This window comes from Ursus americanus, chromosome 22, assembly GCF_024610735.1.
Source record: "Ursus americanus isolate L20-20 chromosome 22, mUrsAme1.1.p, whole genome shotgun sequence".
Taxonomy (NCBI): Eukaryota; Metazoa; Chordata; class Mammalia; order Carnivora; family Ursidae; genus Ursus; species Ursus americanus.
Genome location: NC_142148.1, coordinates 51,491,941 through 51,511,159, shown reverse-complemented (window position 1 = coordinate 51,511,159; position 19,219 = coordinate 51,491,941). Strand labels below are relative to the sequence as shown.

The following is a 19,219-nucleotide window of genomic DNA, read 5'->3' as shown; positions in this document are numbered from 1 at the left end:
GGGATGGGTCTTGCACTGCTTTCTTCTCAAGGGATCCCAGGAAATGTGAGGTGGAGGGGATGGAGCCAAGCAATGTTCTTCCCAGGGACATCTCTGAGGCCCACTCCCTACCCTTCCCTGCGGGAAGCGCCACATATGCTCACCTTATTTCTTTTCTGGTGGTTGATCTCATTCCCCTGGAAAGCAGACAAAGTCCATCAGAATGAGGCCCCTGGTTCTTAGGAGCACTTGATTCCCATCCCTTCTCATGCTGCACCATGGCCAGGACCCGTGAGGGGGCCGTGCATACACAGATAGCGGGCCTGGGATGTAGGCCAGGCTCTGGGGTCCAGAGAAAGGAGGACATGGGGCAGATGGACTGGCTACAGGTCGGGACCCTGCAGCACCACCCTCTCGGAAGACAGTAGGGGAGGCCGAAGCCTCAGGCAGGAAGGGGCTGCTGCGGCTACGGAGGTGCTTGCTGACGTGGAGGGTCCTGACTTCATTCTCCCCCCACGGGCAAACTCACCGGGGGAGGCTGAGGTCCACTCAGACAGACCTCATGCAGCTTTGCCTTCAGGAAGCTCTGCTGCTTCACCAGTCTTCGGCACCGGGAGCCGTGGCCTAACTGCAGCCTCACCTCGCTCATCCCTGAGATGGGCAACAGCCCCCAGGCTCACAGGGTAGCCGTGAGGCTGTCATGAGGGGAGGTTTGCCAAGTACTGAGAGCTCAGGGCTCAGTACAGGGGCGCTCTGCTCCCAAACCTCCGGATTCTGGTCCCTCCCCCACAATCCTCAGGCTCACCCACCTCCAGATAGTCCTCCATTGCAATATCCAGCATCACCAGTTCAGTGAGGAAAGTGCCAAGTTAGGGGACAACACCCTGTGTCATGAGCAGTAGGGTTGGGATGAGTCCCTGCTCTCTGGTGCCCACAGGGACCCTCCCCTGAAAATGCTGCAGCCTCCTGGCCCACCCCAGTTTCCCACATGGAGCAGCCTAGGACCCTTAGCAGTCTCCCCTCAATTCCCTTTCCCCTCACCCTCCAAGTACATCATACTCTTCCTAATCACCTCCAGAGCCTGCTTTTAGAAAATCACAGGGTATATAGTCCTGGGCTCCTCCCCATCCCGAAACCCATTCTGGATCCAGCTTTCTAGACCCTCCTGCTGGTCACTTTGAAACAAGAATTTTAGAAGCAACAGGAAGTGGAGCTGGAGTTGAAGTCCCACCTGTACTGATTTGGAGGCTTCCAGCCCTCAGGGAGAAGCCCCTCTCCTCTGACTTTGGAGGCCCTGGGCCTCAGGCACACTCACCTTCTTCTGCAGCCTCTTCTTCTAGGCTCTCTGGAGGGCCATCACCAGGGTGGCAGATTTATTAGATGGTTGCTCCTGTAGGGCCAAGGACAAGATCCTTGAGACCGTAATACCCTCAGTCCACTTGCCCCCACCATCTTTTAATTCAGACCCTAGATATCTGACTTAAGTCAGCTGATAACTGATAAACATTATCCTTAAGCATGCCATGTGATGATTCTAGAAAAATCTCAGCTCCAACATTCACTCTATGTGTGACCCTGAGCTTGAAGCCTGGCCTCCCTGAGCCTGTTTTCTCATCAGGAAAAGTGAGAATTCTACCTACCTCCCATCGTCTCCTGAGGACTCAGTATCGTATTACTATCATTATTGTTGTGGCCCTCAACCCATCCCAACCCCTTCACTGAGCAGAGCCCTGTCCTCTGGGCTTTCAAGGTTTGTACAGGTGTCCATCTGGACTAGCTGTTGACACAGAGAGACAGGGTGTCTAGGCTAGGGAATCTGGTTGAGCAGCACCTGGTTGTTCCACCCCCAACGGAATCTTCACCCCAACCTGTCACCACATTCATGCCAAAGGCTTCCCCTCTCCAAGGAATGCTTCAGGCCATTCCCTATTTCATCCATGCAGGACCCTGTTCCCTCACACCCTTCTTCTCTTTCCAGACCTGCACCTTCCATGCTACCTTGATGACTAGTTTCCTGCTCTGTGGGTTGTCTTCAGTGCCCAGCTTTTTAAAGTTTTGAAAGCACTTCCTGAATAGAGGGAAAGGAGGCAGGACGATTGGAGGAATAATGTGGCAGGGTTGAGTGCAAGTCCCTTTTATTTGAGAACCCCAAAGTGTCAAATTGCCTGGATAACAGTTTTCTCTGGGTTCCTCTGAGCACTAAGGTCTTTGTAGGACATGGGACAGAGCTCTGATGTAGGTCATCCTATGACTCCATTCCCATATTAATTGAGCAGCTCTGTTTTGGTCAATTTTGGTTTCAATTGGGCAGAGTTTAGTGGTTGTAAAGTAAACACATGAAAATATTTATTCAGCTCAGCCTTGTGGGGGAACATTTAGGAAAACTGATTTCTAAAGCAGGAGACGTGGTGGCCTATTCTCCAGGGAGGCTGAGAGACCCGCCTGCCAGCCCAGGTCCTGTAGTCAGGGATTGCTGCTTCCCAGGAGGTCCAAGCTGGCTAAGGGGGAAGAGGACAGGCCTCTGGGAGACCCCTCATCCATCCTGGTCCATCCATGCAGAGAGACCGTCTCACCTGGAAACGTTCTCCCATGTCTTCTTGAGGTGGTATATTGAGACAGTCTGCAGAGCCGAGACGATGGCATTCAGGGAGTAGTAGTTCTGCAGGATTTGACAGGCCTGGGGAGGGAAGAGAATGAGCTGTCACGTGGGTAGTGGAGGCTGATTTTCTCTAGAGCTTCAGTCACCCTCGGTTTAAATCACTCCTCCTGGATGAAGCAGATGTCCAGGGACCTGCCGAAGGGCATATATAAGGCCCAAAGAGTCCCACTGCTGGGAGACGAAGGATTTTACCTCACTCCAAGGAAGAAGTCAAGGAGGAACAGAGCATCCCAACATTGGGCCATGCAAGTCACAGTCAGCCTCTGGAAGGAAGAGCCTAGGGACTGCACAGTCCTAGGGCAAAGACCAGGGCCTTCCACCCTGAGACCTGATCAAGGGAAGAGCAGTGCCCGAGACTCAGGAGAGCACCTCGGCTGGGCTTCCCGTTGCATACCTTGGCCACCTTGATCCAGTGCTCCACCACCATGGCCCTGTCCCGGGCTGTCATGCTTGGGTTGCCAAGGCAGGTGGTGATGACACACTTGGCCACACCGTTGAACTGGGCGACAGTGGCCCGGACTGTGGGTGCCAGGTGCTCATTGCCAGGCTTATTGCGCTTGGACCAGACGGAGCCCAGGCACTGATGGGGCAGCAGCTTCTTGAACAGCTCCTAGAGAACAGGGGGAGGTTTGTTCACCCAGCTATTTCACATGCAAGACTAGTGTCTTAGATAGGGGTCACAGGTCAGAGCTAGAGCTCAGAAAGCTGAGAATGTGGCCTGAGCCTGGTTGGAGTCCCTGGATGTCACTCCATTCTTTTTCACTGAGGGGCCCAGGACAGGATGGCCCAGGAGCAAATAGAGACGAGGGAAGGAAGGAGGGCATTTGCATCCTGATCATCCTCACAAACTCCAAGCTCCACGCTGCTGTTCAAGGTGGCTCCTCCCAAGGGGGACTCTTCCCCTCCAACTATTCATCCCTCTGGTTCTACTCCCCTCTCAGATGCACATTCTCACATGATAGCTACAACCACAGGTTTATCTATCTGCCCTGCACTTAAGTACACATCAGATACCTAGTAATTGCTGAGGGTACTCAGCCTCCAAAACAAGTGGGTGGGCGACCCATGGACTTGACTGAACACAGGGAGCTGCCCTCCTCCACCCACGGGACCAGGGCCTGCCCATTGGTCTCTCCATTCTGGCTCATTTCTTCTCCCTAGTACCTCCGTATCAGTGCTTATCAGGGTCTCTCGCTACAGTCCGCAGCTGGACAGTGAAAGCTTGGGGCTAAGCGCCTTGATGGGTTGACAGGGTTGGGAAGTGGTGGAGCTGAGATTTGGTCCCAGACCATAGGAGTCCACATCAGGGAAAGGCAGGTGTAAGGCAGCCGAGAGCAGAAGAAACGCTTGTCCTTGCCCCACCCTGAGAGCCTAACTGCTCACCGTATCCATATATGTGAGTTGCTCTGTCACAAGCCTGGAAGGGAAGTCCAGGAGGTCAGGCTTCTCCTCACCCAGCTGGTTCTTTGGGGTGACACAGCAGGAACCATCTGGGGTCACAGTGGGCTCTATGTCTATTGTCAGAGCTGGAGTGAAAATTCCTGGGAAAGCTGATGGTCCAGCTGACTGCAGCTCAGCACCCGGCACACATGGAGATGATGGGAGCATGTGTTCCAGTTCTGCAACAGCTGATGGAGGGGAGGCTGGCTCTGACACTGCAGGTGATGGTCGATGCAGAGCTGGGGTTGCCTCTAGCTCCATAGAAGGCCCTTTTTCTGGCTCTGCAACTGGAAGGAGCCCTGGAGCTGGCACTGGAGCAGGTTAAAGAGAAAGGTTCATCCACATAACTGACTTTCCATGTGCCTTTCCAAAAACAGGACATATACCATGGCCTTAAGGAGGGCACATATTGCATGGTGCACTGGGTGTTATACGCAAGTAATGAATCATGGAACTTTACATCAAAAACTTGGGATGTACTGTATGGCGATTAACATAACATAATAAGAAAATATTAAAAAAATATATCCAATGAATTTCCAATCCATGAGCCCCATTCCAGATAGCCTTCCCAAACTGCAATCTCCCTTACCCTCTGCCTCTACAGGCTCCAGAAGTTCCCGCTGCAGCAGGAGAATGGGGGCATGGTTTTTCAGGTCCCAGTCATGGCACTTCAGATGTACAGAGCCCCCCCCCCCCTTTACCTCAAGTCATATGTGGAGCACAGTCAGAGGCCTGGCCTTTCATTCCACATGCTACTCCCACAGCACCGTTCTTTCTGTGTGGGTCCCAGAAGATGGCCCCAGGCCACTTCCAACCCCTCTGTAGCTGTCTTTGCAGTGGTTTGCTCATCCAGAAAACCTGAATGAGTGGTTTTTCCACTTACACTCTTCACGGCCATAGGTCTAGTCTACTCTGTCTTCCATGCAGACCAGTATCAGGGCTTAAGTTTGAGGCAGATTTGTGAGTGGTCTGCTCACCACAGCTTCTATTATTGGCCCCAGTTGTGGTCAGCAGAGGTGGATACGGAAAGGAGCAGGCAGAGCAAGATGAGACCATCAAAGGGGTGGATGTTTTAGGCACCAACTCAGCCCAGATTGTGCTCTGCTTCCCAGAGGGCTTGAAGGCCCATCCATAGCTCTTTTTGACTCATTTGCTTCTTCAGGAAGCCCCCCAGATTCAGCCCTCCCATGGAAACCAAGAGATCTGTGAGATCTATGGCTCTGAAAGTCCCTCCCCAGCCACAACCCCTGTATCTCCCACCCTGCTCTGTGGAGGCAGCAGTCTTTCCTTCTGGACCCAAAGACCATGTTTTTACTTGTTATAGTCCATCATAATGGTACAAACACGGGTGGATCTAGTCACACCTAGAGTAGGCCGTGAAGATGTCACATCTAATGAACTATGGACATGGGTGCTTATGATGTGTAGAGTGACTATCTGACCCTCTGACTAAAATTGAGACCCAGACATTGTATCTACTTTGTCAACTGAGTTATCTTAGTGACTGGAAAGTGCCTGCATTACTACATGCCTAATACATATTATTGAATGAATGACTCCTAACCAGTACTTTCCAAATACTGAGTGGACCTTGGGCGGCTCTGCCTGCCCCCAGTGACTCCCTAATCTGGTCACATAAAGGACCAGTGCCAGGACCAACTAGATGGAATCTCAGAAGTCCTTTGCAAACAGGAAAACTATGAGCTTTCCATTTGCTTTTGTAAACCCAGAAGGGCCACAGGCCTGTGAGGGTTGAGGTTGAGAGCTTCTTCACTGGAGAGCGAGAACTACTAAACATGAAGATGCCCAGCATATTCAGCAGCCTTTTCTACAGAGCCAGGCCCCAGATAATCCCGTGCCGTGTTTTCTCCCATGATTTCCTACAGTAACCCTATGAGATTCAGCCTCTTACCACCCCATTTTTCAGAAGAGGAAAGTGAAGCTCAGAGAGGTACAGTGACATTCCCAAGACATACAGCTAGTAGGTGGGAGTCTCACTCCTGTGCTGTGCCTGGGGTGGGCATTCACCTGTTGAACTGCTGGCCCAGGACCTGTTGGGGTGAAGTGAACACATGGTATTATGCAGAAAATTGTGATATTTGATATGTTTATATCTGGGAAGAATGGTACCAGGGAGCGTACGAAATGCTCCACTGTGCCTTCTCTGAGCATCAGCATCGTGCAGGCCTCGTCCAGGGACAGGATTAATTCTTTTTCCCCACCAGAAAGACGGGGGGGGGGGGGGGAGCGCAGTGTACTCAGCTTCAACTCCATGAACCACCAGGAAGATCAGGGTCTGGCGTTCAGACCAGAGACTCCCAACGCTTCGGGAACTTGTGCAAGAAAAGGGACTTGAAGACCCGCCCAGAAAAGGGCTCTAGGCTTAAAGGTGCAATTGGCTTTAGGGGTGAAATGATAAACCATTGTTCCCTTTAACCCATTTTGTTAGTTGAGCAACAATAGCATTTCTCTCTTTTAATAGCCTTTATTAAGAACTCTATGCCTTTAAGTCATCGGTAAACATCCCTACTGCAGACAGGAGAAAGCAGAAGCTTAGCATCTCCAACGCTGCTTGAGATCATAGACGTTGGGCCTGAGAACTGTCCAGAGCATGGAATGCATGGCATTCCTCCCATGCTGATGAGGCCTGGTCTGTTCCTGACATGGGGAGAAAGGTTCAGGGGAAACCACCCTCCTTGGCAGGCCCCAGGGCAGCCAATTGTTTCTAGTGTGGGTTCTGGCCTTGCCCTGATCATCTGTGGATCCTGAGATAGGACATGAATTTGGACCCATTCTCACCCCAGACCAGCACTGGATGTTGTTGGTGGCCTGATGCACCTGCTGCTTGTCAAAGGAGATGAAGTAGCTGAACCCTTGGAGCAGCTCATCAAAGATGTCCTGGGTGGAACTCTGAAAAGATAGAGCCAGCTACCTGGGCCAGGAGGCATCAGAGGCCTTCCACCCAATCTGTGGTTCTATGTTCTGGCAGATCTAGCAGCTAAAAAAAGTTTGTTAAGACACTTAAGTGTTCCTTGCAGCATTGCTGAAATGGCAACAGAATTGAATCATGTCAAGTTCCACCAGCCTTGAAAGGCTGAATTACTGGGGCTGACGACCTCCTTTACGGAGGTCCAAAAAGACATATAAGGACACAGCTTGTGACCTGGTGGACCTACAATGATTTGATGTACTCTGAGAAATGACGCGTTATAGAGAAACATATAGAATGACTTCATCTCACCGTTCCTTTTATGTTCAATCACCCTATTTAGTGTGAGGATTTATAAGGCCTTGGACAAGTTCTCCAAGGACAGTGGAGCTGGGTTCTACACAGGATACCTGGGTGAGTAGGGAAAATAATAAAAACAGTACAAAGACACTCATGGCTTCGGGAAAAGTAAAATAAAACACAACAAAACAAAATAACCTACGCCCCTAAACTGCAAAAAAAACATTAATTATATTCTCTACCATTCCCATATCTGTGAAGAGTCTTCCTACCTTATCCCATAGCTGGTGGTGGAGGTGTAGATGTTGGGATTACTTTGTGGTTGGGCCTGAGGGACACTCATGTGGAAACACTATAGGACGGCCCTAGGTCTGTCCCCATATTTGTGTGGGGGCCCTGGGTGTGGAGAACCCTCTTCCCATTCTCACCTCAGGCAGCACTGATCCTGGGTGGTCTGGTGCACCTGACACTTGTCTAGGGAGTTGGAATAGTTAAAGTCACAGACCAGCTCATCAATGATCTCCTGGGTGCAGCTCCGAAAATGCAGTGCCCCATATATATGGGGCCAAGAGACATTAGTGGCCTCACGGGACATTGCCACAAGGGGCCACCCCCATTAGAAATCGTGTTCTCCAGTTAAGGCTAAGAGAAGCAGCAGAAAAGACATCCAACAAAGAGGAAGCCAGATGAAACCCTAGGGCTCATGATTAACATACAGGTGGTTGAGCTTGGTCCCCAGCACTCAGCTTCTCATCCTGCCTGCTATGACCTGGGGTGTGAACATGAAAGATGGGCCAGGTTCCAACACCTGGCACCTTGCTTCTGCCCAGGAAGGGCATCCTTCCTCTGCCCCCTCCTCTACACACACATACACATACACACACACACTTAGTGAGGGGCAAGAGGTGTGGGCCTGCTGAAGTAGGATCACTGTTGTTGCCTGCTCTCCAGTGGGCTGCTCTGAGCTGCCCTGTGTTACCTGTTGGTGTCTCCTGCCACATGTCCAGAGGGCTCGGAAAAGCGGGCTGAGACGACGACTACAATGATGTGAAAGTCTTTCTCTCTGGACTTTCTGGGCCAAAGCCCCTGAAAGTAGGAATACAGCAACAGAACATCTTGTTCTCTTGAACGTCTCGAGTCAAGTGAGCTGGAAAGCAGGCTTTCTTTGAATGGATGTGCCTGGTTACCAGAGTTCTAAGTTCAATTGGGGCCTATCACCAAGGAAGTGAGGTCGCTTCTTCAAGATTCCAGTACCTTGGCCTCTGCCGTCTCTTGGCAATGAACTGTTTACTTTTCTCCCCCATGTCATCTCCTTAACTGTACACTATGAGCCAAAAATGCCATAGCCACCACTCTCTGGAAATGTAACCAGGGTCTGAGGTTTCAGGAGACAGAACTGAATTCAGACCTTTTTTCTTTGTTTTCCCAGTTCTGAGTCCTAAATCATTGTGTCTCTCACATATTCCCCACTTTCCCAAGCTGCTTAGTGGGGATCAGGCTAGAATCCACTTCTTAGAGACATCATCAGGTGTATGTGGATAATGTAACATGGGTGGGGTGGTCCCCTGTGTATCTGAAGCACAATTTTCAGGATGGAAGAATTACAAGAAGGGGTGGGACTTGGCATGGAGGGCCGCTCAACAGAGGCCTGGGTTCCAACAATGTAATATTGGAACACTTTCCCACTTGGCCTTGTGTAAATGTGGGCACTATGATGGGGTTGAAATGAACGAAGAAGCAGATATTGCTGTCCTCTGTAGTTAAACTGTTCAATTGTTTCCCATTATATTTAGAAAGAGACCCAGTTGCCTCATTTTTTTAAAATTTTTAAAAAAGATTTTATTTATTTATTTGACAGAGAGAGACGGCCAGCGAGAGAGGGAACACAAGCAGGGGGAGTGGGAGAGGAAGAAGCAGGCTCCTAGCGGAGGAGCCTGATGTGGGGCTCGATCCCATAATGCCAGGATCACGCCCTGAGCCGAAGACAGACGCTTAAGGACTGCGCTACCCAGGCGCCCCAGTTGCCTCATTTTTGTCTATGAGGGGCGCAGCCTTCACAGTGGCTCCCACCGATCCAGACTTGTGGTATAGGCATCACTCTCTACCAATTAGGTGGTTAGTTACTGGCTTCTGACCAATAGGATGCAGCCAATGTGATGAAATGTGATGTCTAAGTTTCAATTGCAAAGAGTTTCTAACTTCCTAGTTACTTTTCTTGTGTTCTGCGTCTCACTCCCTTTCCCTTTTTCTTCTTGATCTCTGAACCAAAAATCGAGCACAGATATTTTGAGCTGCCATGTGTAGAAGCACACATGGCAGAGAACTTGGCCTGTGCCAAGGCCAGAAGACACACAGGAACTCAGATTCTGAGTCCAAACAGCTTCCCGAATCATGTGAGCCAACTTGGGAGAAAATCCTCTGCCAGTCTAGCCTCAGTCACTGCTGCAGCCTCTGACACACCTTGAGCCTGGGGAACTATGCTTATTTGTGCCTGGACTCCTCACCCACAAAAACTGTGAGAAATTAAATATATACATTTTAAGATTCAGGGTATTGGGGCAAGGCAGTAACATAGGAACAATAGATAAGTAACAGTCTCCCAGGCCTCAGCACCTCTCCCTGCCTTCCTCCCTCCCCTCTGCTCTCCTCCTAGTGTCCCTCCAGCCACGGGGGCTGCCTTTTTCACCTCCTCTGGCCAAACCAGCTCTGTTAGTGAGTGTCTGCAACAGCGGTCCCTTCTTTCTGACACACTGCACACAGACGTGTGCAGGTCTAGCTCCCTTTTGTCAATCTGTTTTCAGCAATGTCACCCTCAGTGAGGCCTTTCATATTTTCCTATCCAATGACTCCCCAGCCTTCCTTCATTACATACTTCAGTCGTCGTATATAGCACTTGCTCTTTTCTTTCACGTCTTTGGTTTGTGCTTTGTCCATCTCTAGACTGTGAGCCCCTAAAAGCAGGGAGCTCTTGGTATTTTCAGCTCTCCTCATGGGTCCACCAAGGTACCTGGCATAGGGGAGTGCTTAGTGTATAGTTACTGAATGAATAACTGAGAAGATCTTGGAGCCCACCTCCCCTTTTAACAAGCTAGACTGTAGGGAGAAGCGCAACTAAAAGTTTCGAGCTGTTTCTGGGCAAGGGGACAACCACAATGGCCTCTGCCTGACTCTTCCTGCTCCAGTATCTCCAGCAGAACTGATGAGGCACCACGGACAAGGAAGCACCCTGCATCACGTTCTCTGTCTCTAGTGGTACAGCCCCAGGAAGGCACACCACCAAAGAAAGGGGTGCTTTTATCTGGGTGTCCTCAAGGCAGTGGCTTTCCAGAGTCAGAGTGGCAAAGGAGCAGGATCTCCAGGCTCCAAGAGCAGAATAAGGGACCACAGAAACCTCCCTTTCCTCCTTTTTCTGTCCACTCCCATGGTGTCCTCTTTACTATTCCAGCACCCTCACCTCAGCCAGAAGAGTGATTCTGCACCCACCCTTGTATGTCCAAACGAGGACCCTGAAGGTCTAATGGAGACTGGTCTTGCCCCTGGACCCCAGAGACAGTGTTCAGTGCTCTGGCACTTTCCCAGAGAACATAAACAAATGATAAGCAGGTATGCGCAAGCCCAAAGCGCAATGACCTATCACATCAATTGGAGCAGCTGTCATAACGACAAGAGACAACAAATGCTGGTGAGGATGTGGAGCAAAGGAGCCTATGCGCACTGGCGCCGGCACTGTGCAAAACAGTATGGAGCGTCCTCAACACACTGAACACAGAACCACCGTATGTGCAGCAGCTCCACGTCTGGGAACATTCCATAGAAAACAAAGGAATATGTCTAAGAAATAACTGCACTTCCATGTGCAAGAAGCTTTATTTACCATAGCTGAGACAAGGAAAACATCAGTGCCCATTAGTGGTGAATGGATAAAGAAGTGTTACCTACATAATGGAATATTAATCAGCCATAAGAAAAGGAAATCCTGCTAAGTGTGATAACAGTTTTGGACTTAGAGGCATTATGCCAAGTGAAACAAGTGAGACAGAGAAAGGCAAACACTATATATGTGTAGGTATAGATATATATAGGGAGATAGATACTATATAGATGATAGATACATAGACATTTTCCCCTTTTATGTGGAATCTAAAACAAAGAAAAGAAAAGGCGGAAAACTGATTCAGAAGAACAGATCAGATTAAAGTAACAAGAAACAGAGGGGAGGGTGGGGGCAGGGATTGAGTGAATGGTGAAAAGGTACAAACTTCTAGTTTTAAGATAAATAACAGGGATTTACAGTACAACATGATGACTGCCGTTGATACCGCTCTATGGTTTGAGAGGTGTTAAGAGAGTAAATTCTGAGAGTTCTTATCACATAATACCTTACACATACACAGTGTGTCAATTATATACAGTGATCAATTATATCAATAAAACTGGGCAAAAAATATTTTAATATTCATAATGGGCATCAGGAAAGTTGACTTGGTAAAAATAATGACACATAAGCAAAATGTAAAACAGCAGAACCCACAGTCAGTAGACTATGATATGGATAAAAAATCCAAGCCATTTGCATAAAAAATTGATTCTGATTTTTAAAATCAGTGAATTAAAGTTAAAGTAGATAAAATAGAATTTTAAATTTTAAATTGTGCTACATTTTAAAAAATTGATCAAGGAATAAAATGTCTTATTAAATTAACTCTGAAAATACCGTTTTGAAAAAATTTTCATGTTTTGGAAAATTCTGATTTTAAGCTTTTAAGTGGGCACAGAATGAGAACATTTTGTTGGATCAAAGTTGTCTCCAGGAAAATGGGTGAGACAAAATAGCAGCACCAAAATGGCAAGACTAAATTGTCCTGTGTTCATTTCTCTGTATTTGCAGTTTTTAAAGAAAAAATATTTTTATTGACATACAATACACATAATCAAAAATCTACCATCTACCGTCTACAAATCTACCATTTATAGGTTTATATTTCATTAAGTACATTAAGTTCATGGAATACATTTTAAATGTATTAAATGCATTAATACCCTTTCTACAACCTCCGTCTAACCCAACTTCACATCTCATTTCATCTTGTGAAACTAAAACTCTACACCATGAATCAGAAACTTACCATTACTGCCTCATTCCAGCCCTTGGCAACACCATTCTACTTTCTGTCTTTATGAATCTACTTTGGGTAGGTCCCAAAAGTGGAGTCAAAGCTTGCATTTTTATGAATGCACTTAATGTAAAAGTTCACCCATGTTGTGGCATATGTCAGTGTTTTCTTCCTCTTCTGAGATATTATTCATTCTTATTCCATCGTGTGTATAAACAACATCTGTTTCTCCTTGGACAGATAGTGGATTGTTTTCATGGTTTAGTTATTATGACTAATGATGGCATGAAAATGTATGTTCAGACAGATCTTCAAGACCATGGTGTCAATTAATTTGGGTATATACCCCAAAAGCAGAATTACTGGAACACAGGGTAAGTCTAATTTTAATTTTTTTTAAGAACTACCATACTGATTTCACAACTATGCTCAAATATTCCTACCACACACAATGAACAAGGTTTCAATTTCTCCATATCTTTGCCAACACTTGTTCTTTTCTTTTCTTCTAATTCTTTGTGTGTGTGTGTGTGTGTGTGTGTGGAAGAGTCATCTTGATGAAAAATGCTATTTCATTGCTTTTTTAAATGTGGATTTCTGAGGCATCTGGGTGGCTTAGCCATTAAGCATCTGCCTTCGGCTCAGGTCATGATCCCAGGGTCCTGGGATCAAGCCCCGCATCAGGCTCCCTGCTCAGTGGGAAGCCTGCTTCTCCCTCTCACAATCCCCTTGCTTGTGTTCCCTCTCTCGCTGTCTCTCTCTGTCAAATAAATATTTTTTAAAATAAGTAAATAAAATAAAATGTGGATTTCCCTAAAAATTAGTGAGTCAAGTATCTTTTCAAATTCCTTTTCATGTGCGTGTCTTTGAGGATGTGTGTATTCACATTTTTTTGCACATTGACACATTACATTTGGTTTGGTTTTTGTTGCTGAGTTTATGTGTTCTCTGTATATTCCGGATATTGAGCCCCTTTCAGACACATGGTTTGCACTACGGTCTCCCGTCTTGTGGATTGTGTTTTTACCTCAGTGATAATGTCTTTTAAGTTGTTTCTATTTTGATCTTCTGCTTAGATGATCTGTCCATTGTTGTGAGTGAAGTGGTGAAGTCTCCCACCATTAACGTATTTTATAGATAAGTTTTTTTACTTTGGTTATTAATTGGTTTATATAATTGACTGCTCCCACATTGGAAGCATAGAAATTTATAATTTTTAAGTCTTCTTGCTGGATAGGCCCTTTAAGTATGATACGGTGTCCCCCTACATCTCTTACTACAGCCGTTAGTTTAAAATCTAATCTGTTTGATATGAAGATTGCTACCCCAGCTTTCTTTTGAGGTACATTAGTGTGGTAAATTGTTCTTCATCCCTTCACTTTCAATCTGGAGGGGCTTTAGGTTCAAACCGAGTCTATTGTAGACAACATACGGATAGGTCTTACTTTTAAAATCCAATCTTGTACTGTTTGTCTTCTTATTGGAACATTCAGAGCATTTACATTCAGAATATGTATTGAAAGCTATGAATTTAGTGCCATTGTATTTAAAATCCCTGTTTCTGTAGATTGTCTCTGTTACTTTCTGGTCTGTTACCCTCGGGATCTGTTCGCCTGCAGTATCCCCCTTATTATTTCTTGTAGGGATGGCTTGGTGGTCATATGTTCTTTCAGTTTGTCTATCCTGGAAACTCTTTATCTCTCCTTCCATTCTGAATGATAGCATTGCTAAATAAGGTACTCGGCTCCATTTTCTTCTCATTTATTACCCTGCCCTTTCTCGCCTGCCAGGTTTCTGTGGACAGGTCTGATGTTATTCTGATGTTCCTCCCTCCGTATGTAAGAAATCCCTTCCCTCTAGCTACTCTCTGCATAGCTTCCTTGGTTTTAGGATTTGCAAGCTTCACTATTATATGTCGTGGTGTTGAACTATTTTTATTGATTTGAGGAGGAGTCCTCTCTGCCTCTTGGACGTGAATGCATGCTTCTTTCCCCAGATTTGGGAAGTTCTCAGCCATGATTTGATCAAATATACCTTCCAGCCCGCCTTCTTTGTCCTAATGATCCTGATATTGGTTCTTTCCAATGTACCATTAAATTCTCTAAGTCTCTCTTCATGTGTTGTGGGTTGTTTTTCTCTATTTTCTTCAATTTCCTTCCTTTCCATCAGCCCATCTTCTAGATCACTTATTATCTTTGCTGCCTCACTGACCCTGGCTGTCAGAGCGTCCAATTCAGCCTGCATCGCATGCATAGCATTTTTAAGTTCAGCCTGATTAGATCTCATTTCTGCCCTCATATATTATATATTGTCATTAATGCTTTTTCCTACCCTAGCTATTGATTTTACGATTGCCATCCTGAACGCTACCTCTGACATCATGCTTATATCCTTAAAATTAGTTCTGTGGCAGAGGACATGGTCTCCGGTTCTTTTCTTTGTTGAGAGTTCTCCTTCTAGTCATTCTATTGAGGGATGGTTGAGCGAATACACAGAGTCCAAAATATCAACCACAAACCAAGGAAGACGCCCTCTAGAAAATACTCCAAGTGGTCCGAAGCTACCACAGATACCCAAACAAAGTCACGATTATCCAAAACAGTCATTACAGTGGGGCAGAGAGACTATAAGCACTCAGGGTGGACAAGGCGGGGTGATCTGTCTGTTCCTGATTGATTTTTGGTCTCTGTCTTAGAAGACACCATGTCCCAAAATTGCAAACAATCTGGAACTTATATATAAAACATATATATAACATATATCATATACATTTCACATACATAACAAAATGGAGTAGTGTGAAAAGGATTGGTATGAGGTATAAAAAGTATAAAAGGTAGATATGAAAATATAAAAACCCACTTCAAATCATAAATTGGGAAATAAGAGTATTTGAGATGGTAACAAGGTAAAAAAAATTAAATAAATGTAAAATTTTAGCTTGAAGTATAAATGAGTCTTGAGGGAACACCTGGACCTCAATATATTAGTTTCCCCTGGCGCTGGAGTTTTGCAGTCCTGTAGGAAATAAGCGTGTCACTTACCTGTTCTTCCGGTCTGTCTTCTGGGGGAGGGGCCTGCTGCTTGGCTGTTCAGGCTGCTCTGCCTGGTTGGCCTTTCACCACCCCTTGTCAGGGGGTTGGGTTTAACGTGAGGAGGTTGTCTGTGTGGCTTTGTTCCCTGGCAGATTTCCATGCCTCCTTAGAGGGTCAGAGGAAATACGGCTGTGCAGAAAACTCTGGCCTAGGGCAGCAAGATCACGGTCACCTTTCTTCAATGAAACTTCCAGGTCAGAACATCTCCACTTGGAAAAAAACCTGTCAGCCAAGAATGCTTTATTTGGAAAAGCTGTCCTTCAGAAATAAAGGAGAGATAAAGACTTTTCCAAACAAAGAAAAGCTAAATGAGTTCCTCACTACTAGACCTGCCGTAAGGGAAGAATTAACACCTATACTACTTAAACTCTTCCAAAAATATCAACATAAGAGGAATACACACAAACACATTTTAAGAGGCCAGTATCACCATGATACCAAAACCAAATAAAAAGACTACAAGAAAAGAAAATTATCTACTGGTGTCCCCGATGAATATAGATGAAAAAATTCTCTTTAAGTATTAACAGACTGAATTCAGTAGCATCTTAAAGGACCATATACCACGATCAACTGGGATTTGTCCAGGGGGTGCAAGGATGGTTCAACATATGCAAATCAATCACTGTGTGACACATCACATTAACAGAATGAAAGATAAAAATCATATGAATATCTCAATAGATACAGAAAAAGCATTTGACATGCATTTGACAAAGTACAACATGCATTCATGATAAAAACCCTCAACAAATTGGATCGTGAAGAAACGTACCTCAACACAATAAAGGCCACATACGGCAAACCCACAGCTAACATCATACTCATTGGTGAAAGACTGAAAATTTGTCATGTAAACAAGACAAGGGTGCCCACTCTCAACACTCCTATTCAATACAATACTCGAAGTCCTAGCAGAACCATCAGACAAGACAAAGAAATCATAGGCATAAAAATTGGGAAGGGAGAAGTTAAAACTGTCTCTATTTGCAGGTGACATATAGAAATCCTAAAGACTATAAAAACAACCCTGTTAGGTCTAATCAATGAATTCAGTAAAGTTGTAGGATAGAAAATAAATGTACACCTAGCAGTAGCATTCCTATACACCAACAACAAACTATCTGAAAAAGATATAAAGGAAAAAGATACAAAGAACATTTATGTTAGGGAGAAAAACAACAAAATACTTAGAAATAAACTTGAGCATGGAGGTGAAAGATCTCTTCACGGAAAACAAGACATTGATGACAGATACAAAAAAAGAAACCCACCAATGAATTGAATGGTATTGCATGTTTATGAATTGCAAGAAATAATGTTAATTACCCAAGCCACCAATAGACTCAATGAATTTCCTATCAAGATTCCAATGACTTTTTTTGCAGTAAGAAAAAAAAAATCCTAAAATTTGAATGAAACAATGAAAGACTTTGGATAACCGAAACAATCTCTAGAAAGAAGAATAAAGCTGGAGGCATCACACTGCCTGATTTCAACTGTATTATAAAGCTATAGTAAATCAAAATCTTATGGTAGTGGCATAAAAACAGACACATAGACTAATGAACACAAGAGAGAGCCCAGAAATAAACCCAAACACATACGGTTTTTGAGAAGGGAGGCATTCTCAATGGAGAAAAATAAAACAGCTTCTTCAGTAAATGATGCTGGGAGAAGTGGATATTCACATGTCAAAGAACAAAACTGGACCCCTATCTTACATCATCCACAAAAATTTACTCAAAATAGATAAAAGACTTACAGGGAAGACCTGAAATCATAAAATTCCTACAAGAAAACATAGAGAATAAACTACTTGACATTGGTCTTGGTAAGTATATTTTAAAAATAACACCAAAAGCACGAGCAACAAAATAAAAAAAAAAAAAGTGGTACTACACTCAAGAGCCTCTTCACAGTGAAAGAAATAATCAACAAAATGAAAATGCAACATATGGAATGGGAAAATATTTGCAAATCATGTATCTGAAGAGAAATTAATACCTAAAATATATACATAACTCATACAACTCAGTTGTATGTAAAAAAAAGAAAGAAAGAAAGAAAGTAAAAAAATAAAGAAAAGAAAAAAGAAACCAACTAAAGAAAGGACCAAGGACCTAAATAGACATTTCTCCAGAGAAGACAAATGGACAACCAGCACATAAAAAAGGTGTTCAGGGGCGCCTGGGTGGCACAGTGGTTAAGCGTCTGCCTTCGGCTCAGGGCGTGATCCCGGCGTTATGGGATCGAGCCCCACATCAGGCTCCTCTGCTATGAGCCTGCTTCTTCCTCTCCCACTCCCCCTGCTTGTGTTCCCTCTCTCGCTGGCTGTCTGTATCTCTGTCAGATAAATAAATAAAATCTTAAAAAAAAAAAAAAGGTGTTCAACATCTAATCTTTACGAAGATACAAATCAAAACCACAAAAACCACAACGAGATATCATTCTTGTTAGAATAATTATTATCAAAATGACAAAAGATAACAAATGTTGATGAAGATGTAGAAAAAAGGGAACTCCTGTGCACTGTTGGTGGGAATGTAAATTGGCATAGCCAGTATGGAAAGAACTATGAACTTTCTTCAAATATTAAAAATAAAATAACCAAAGGATCCCGCAATTCCACTTCTGGTTACATAGCTGAACAAAATGAGATTAACATGTTGAAAAAAAAGAAGTTAGCCTGTTGAAGAGGTATTGCCACCCCATGTTCATAGCAGCATTATTTACAATAGCCAAGATATGGAAACAACCTGTATCTATCAACAGAGTAATGGATAAAGAAAATGTAGTCTGTATATCCAATGGAATACTATTCAGCCATAAAAATAAGGAAATCCTGTCATTTGAGACCGCACGGATGGTCCTTGAGGACATTATACTAAATAAGTCAGCAGAGAAAGACAAATACTAGATGATCTCACTTATATGTGGACCCTAAAACATAAAACAAATAGAAAAACAAATAGAAAAAGAGATCAGATTTATGGTTACCAGAGGCACGGGGTGACGGGAGGGAAAACTGAATGAAGGGGATCAAAGGTACAAACCACAGCTGTAAGTCCTGAGAATGTCATGTGCTACACAATCACTGTAGTTAACACTGCTGCATGTTGTAGCTGAAAGTTGCTGTCCTCTAGTTCAACCTCATTGAAATATTAGGAATCCCAAGCTTAATCCGAACGGTTTGAGCCCAAGGTCACAGAGCTCCCACGTTGCTGTTTTCAATTGCTACCATAATACAGAACACTTGGAAGGAGCACCTATATTCCAGGAACACAGCCAAATATCCTTTATTCACTAACTCTTCTGACCCTGTGACTCCATACCCTTTACTTGTCGTAGTCAGAATTCAGTTAGATAGAAACTGCCTTTCTGATTCTAACAGTACTAACGCACTATGTTTTCAACACAAGCTGCCTATAATATAGTTTAAAGTATACTTATGATGTTTATGAAAAATAAAAAAAATTATTAGATGATAGTTAAGGTCCCAGAGGCTCGACAAATTCCACAGTTCTCAAAAATATGGCCCCAAAGCCAGCAGCATTACCTACACATTTGTCAGAAATGCAAATACTCTAGCCCTCGAGAGAACTATTGAATCAGAATCCAGTGGGATTTACCTTTGGCATCAACAAGTCTTCCAGGCAATTCTAATGCACACCAAAGTTTGAGAAACACTGCTTTAATT

The 19,219-nt window shown here is 44.8% G+C and overlaps 1 protein-coding gene across 1 annotated transcript in view; it reads right to left on the bottom strand.

Moving 5' to 3' along the window:
- Nucleotides 1-505: 505 nt before the first annotated feature.
- Nucleotides 506-19,219, bottom strand: part of LOC148108145 (uncharacterized) — an 81,876-nt gene continuing 63,162 nt past the window's right edge. The window contains exons 3-5 of the mRNA XM_087853890.1: nucleotides 4,022-4,389; nucleotides 2,553-2,656; nucleotides 506-1,369 (exon numbers count right to left, since the gene is read on the bottom strand). Of these exons, the coding sequence (XP_087710016.1) occupies nucleotides 1,336-1,369; nucleotides 2,553-2,656; nucleotides 4,022-4,389 (506 nt within the window). The 3' untranslated portion in view covers nucleotides 506-1,335. The remainder of the gene's footprint in view (nucleotides 1,370-2,552; nucleotides 2,657-4,021; nucleotides 4,390-19,219) is intronic.